Here is a 727-nt window from a genome sequence, read left to right as displayed (position 1 = left end):
CCACTCTTCCGAGATTCCACCCCACTTCTCTCCTTCCCTCCGCCCCCGGCTGCGCCAGCCCAATCTGTCAGAGAAGTTGTGTACAAACTGCGCGGCCGCTCTGCGCGCGAAGCTCGTGGCCCGAGAGGGGTGCGGTCGGCCCAGTGGAGGCGGAGCCCTTGGCCAAGCTCTCCTTTCTCATAGGCTGGACGCTCTGGCAGGGCCCGCCCCAGGGCCTCGGGACTGGCGGTGATGCTGCCAGTCAGGGCGGCGGGCCCCGCCCCCTCCAGAGTTGGGTGAAATAGAGGCGGGCGTCAAGTGTCAGTAGTCGCTGGGCAGGTACGCGCTCTAGCAGCTCGCTCGCGGAGAACGGCGACGGCGGGAGCGGGCTCCGACTAGGGAGAGGGCGCAGCGCGGTGGGGCGGGGCGGGAGAAAGTGGCTGTCCGGAGGACGTTGGCGTTTACGCGTGATCGAGCGGAAGAGTTTTGCTTATCGTGCGCGCCTTCGAAAACCGCGCCTGCTGTTGGCTGAGGGGTCCGCCCGGGAGCCCTCCTCCGCCCCCGGCCCCGCGCCGAGCTCGCCGGTCCGCGCCTGAGTGGGCGAGGTGGGAACGCGCGCTCGACCCGCGCCCGGAGCCGCCCCCCAAGTGCCCATGGCTACGCGGGTGCTGACCATGAGCGCCCGCCTGGGACCCGTGCCTCAGCCGCCGGCCCCGCAGGACGAGCCCGTGTTCGCGCAGCTCAAGCC

General features: G+C 70.8%; 1 protein-coding gene across 1 annotated transcript in view; it reads left to right on the top strand.

Annotated features, from left to right (window-relative positions):
• Window positions 1–311: 311 nt before the first annotated feature.
• KLF5 (KLF transcription factor 5) overlaps window positions 312–727 on the top strand; it is a 20,104-nt gene continuing 19,688 nt past the window's right edge. Inside the window, exon 1 of the mRNA XM_023726733.1 lies at window positions 312–727. This exon is cut by the window's right edge and continues 133 nt beyond it. Within this exon, the coding sequence (XP_023582501.1) occupies window positions 633–727 (95 nt within the window). The 5' untranslated portion in view covers window positions 312–632.

Source organism: Trichechus manatus, unplaced genomic scaffold, assembly GCF_000243295.1.
Source record: "Trichechus manatus latirostris isolate Lorelei unplaced genomic scaffold, TriManLat1.0 scaffold00013, whole genome shotgun sequence".
Lineage (NCBI taxonomy): Eukaryota > Metazoa > Chordata > Mammalia > Sirenia > Trichechidae > Trichechus > Trichechus manatus.
This window is presented reverse-complemented; position numbering and strand designations above follow the sequence as displayed.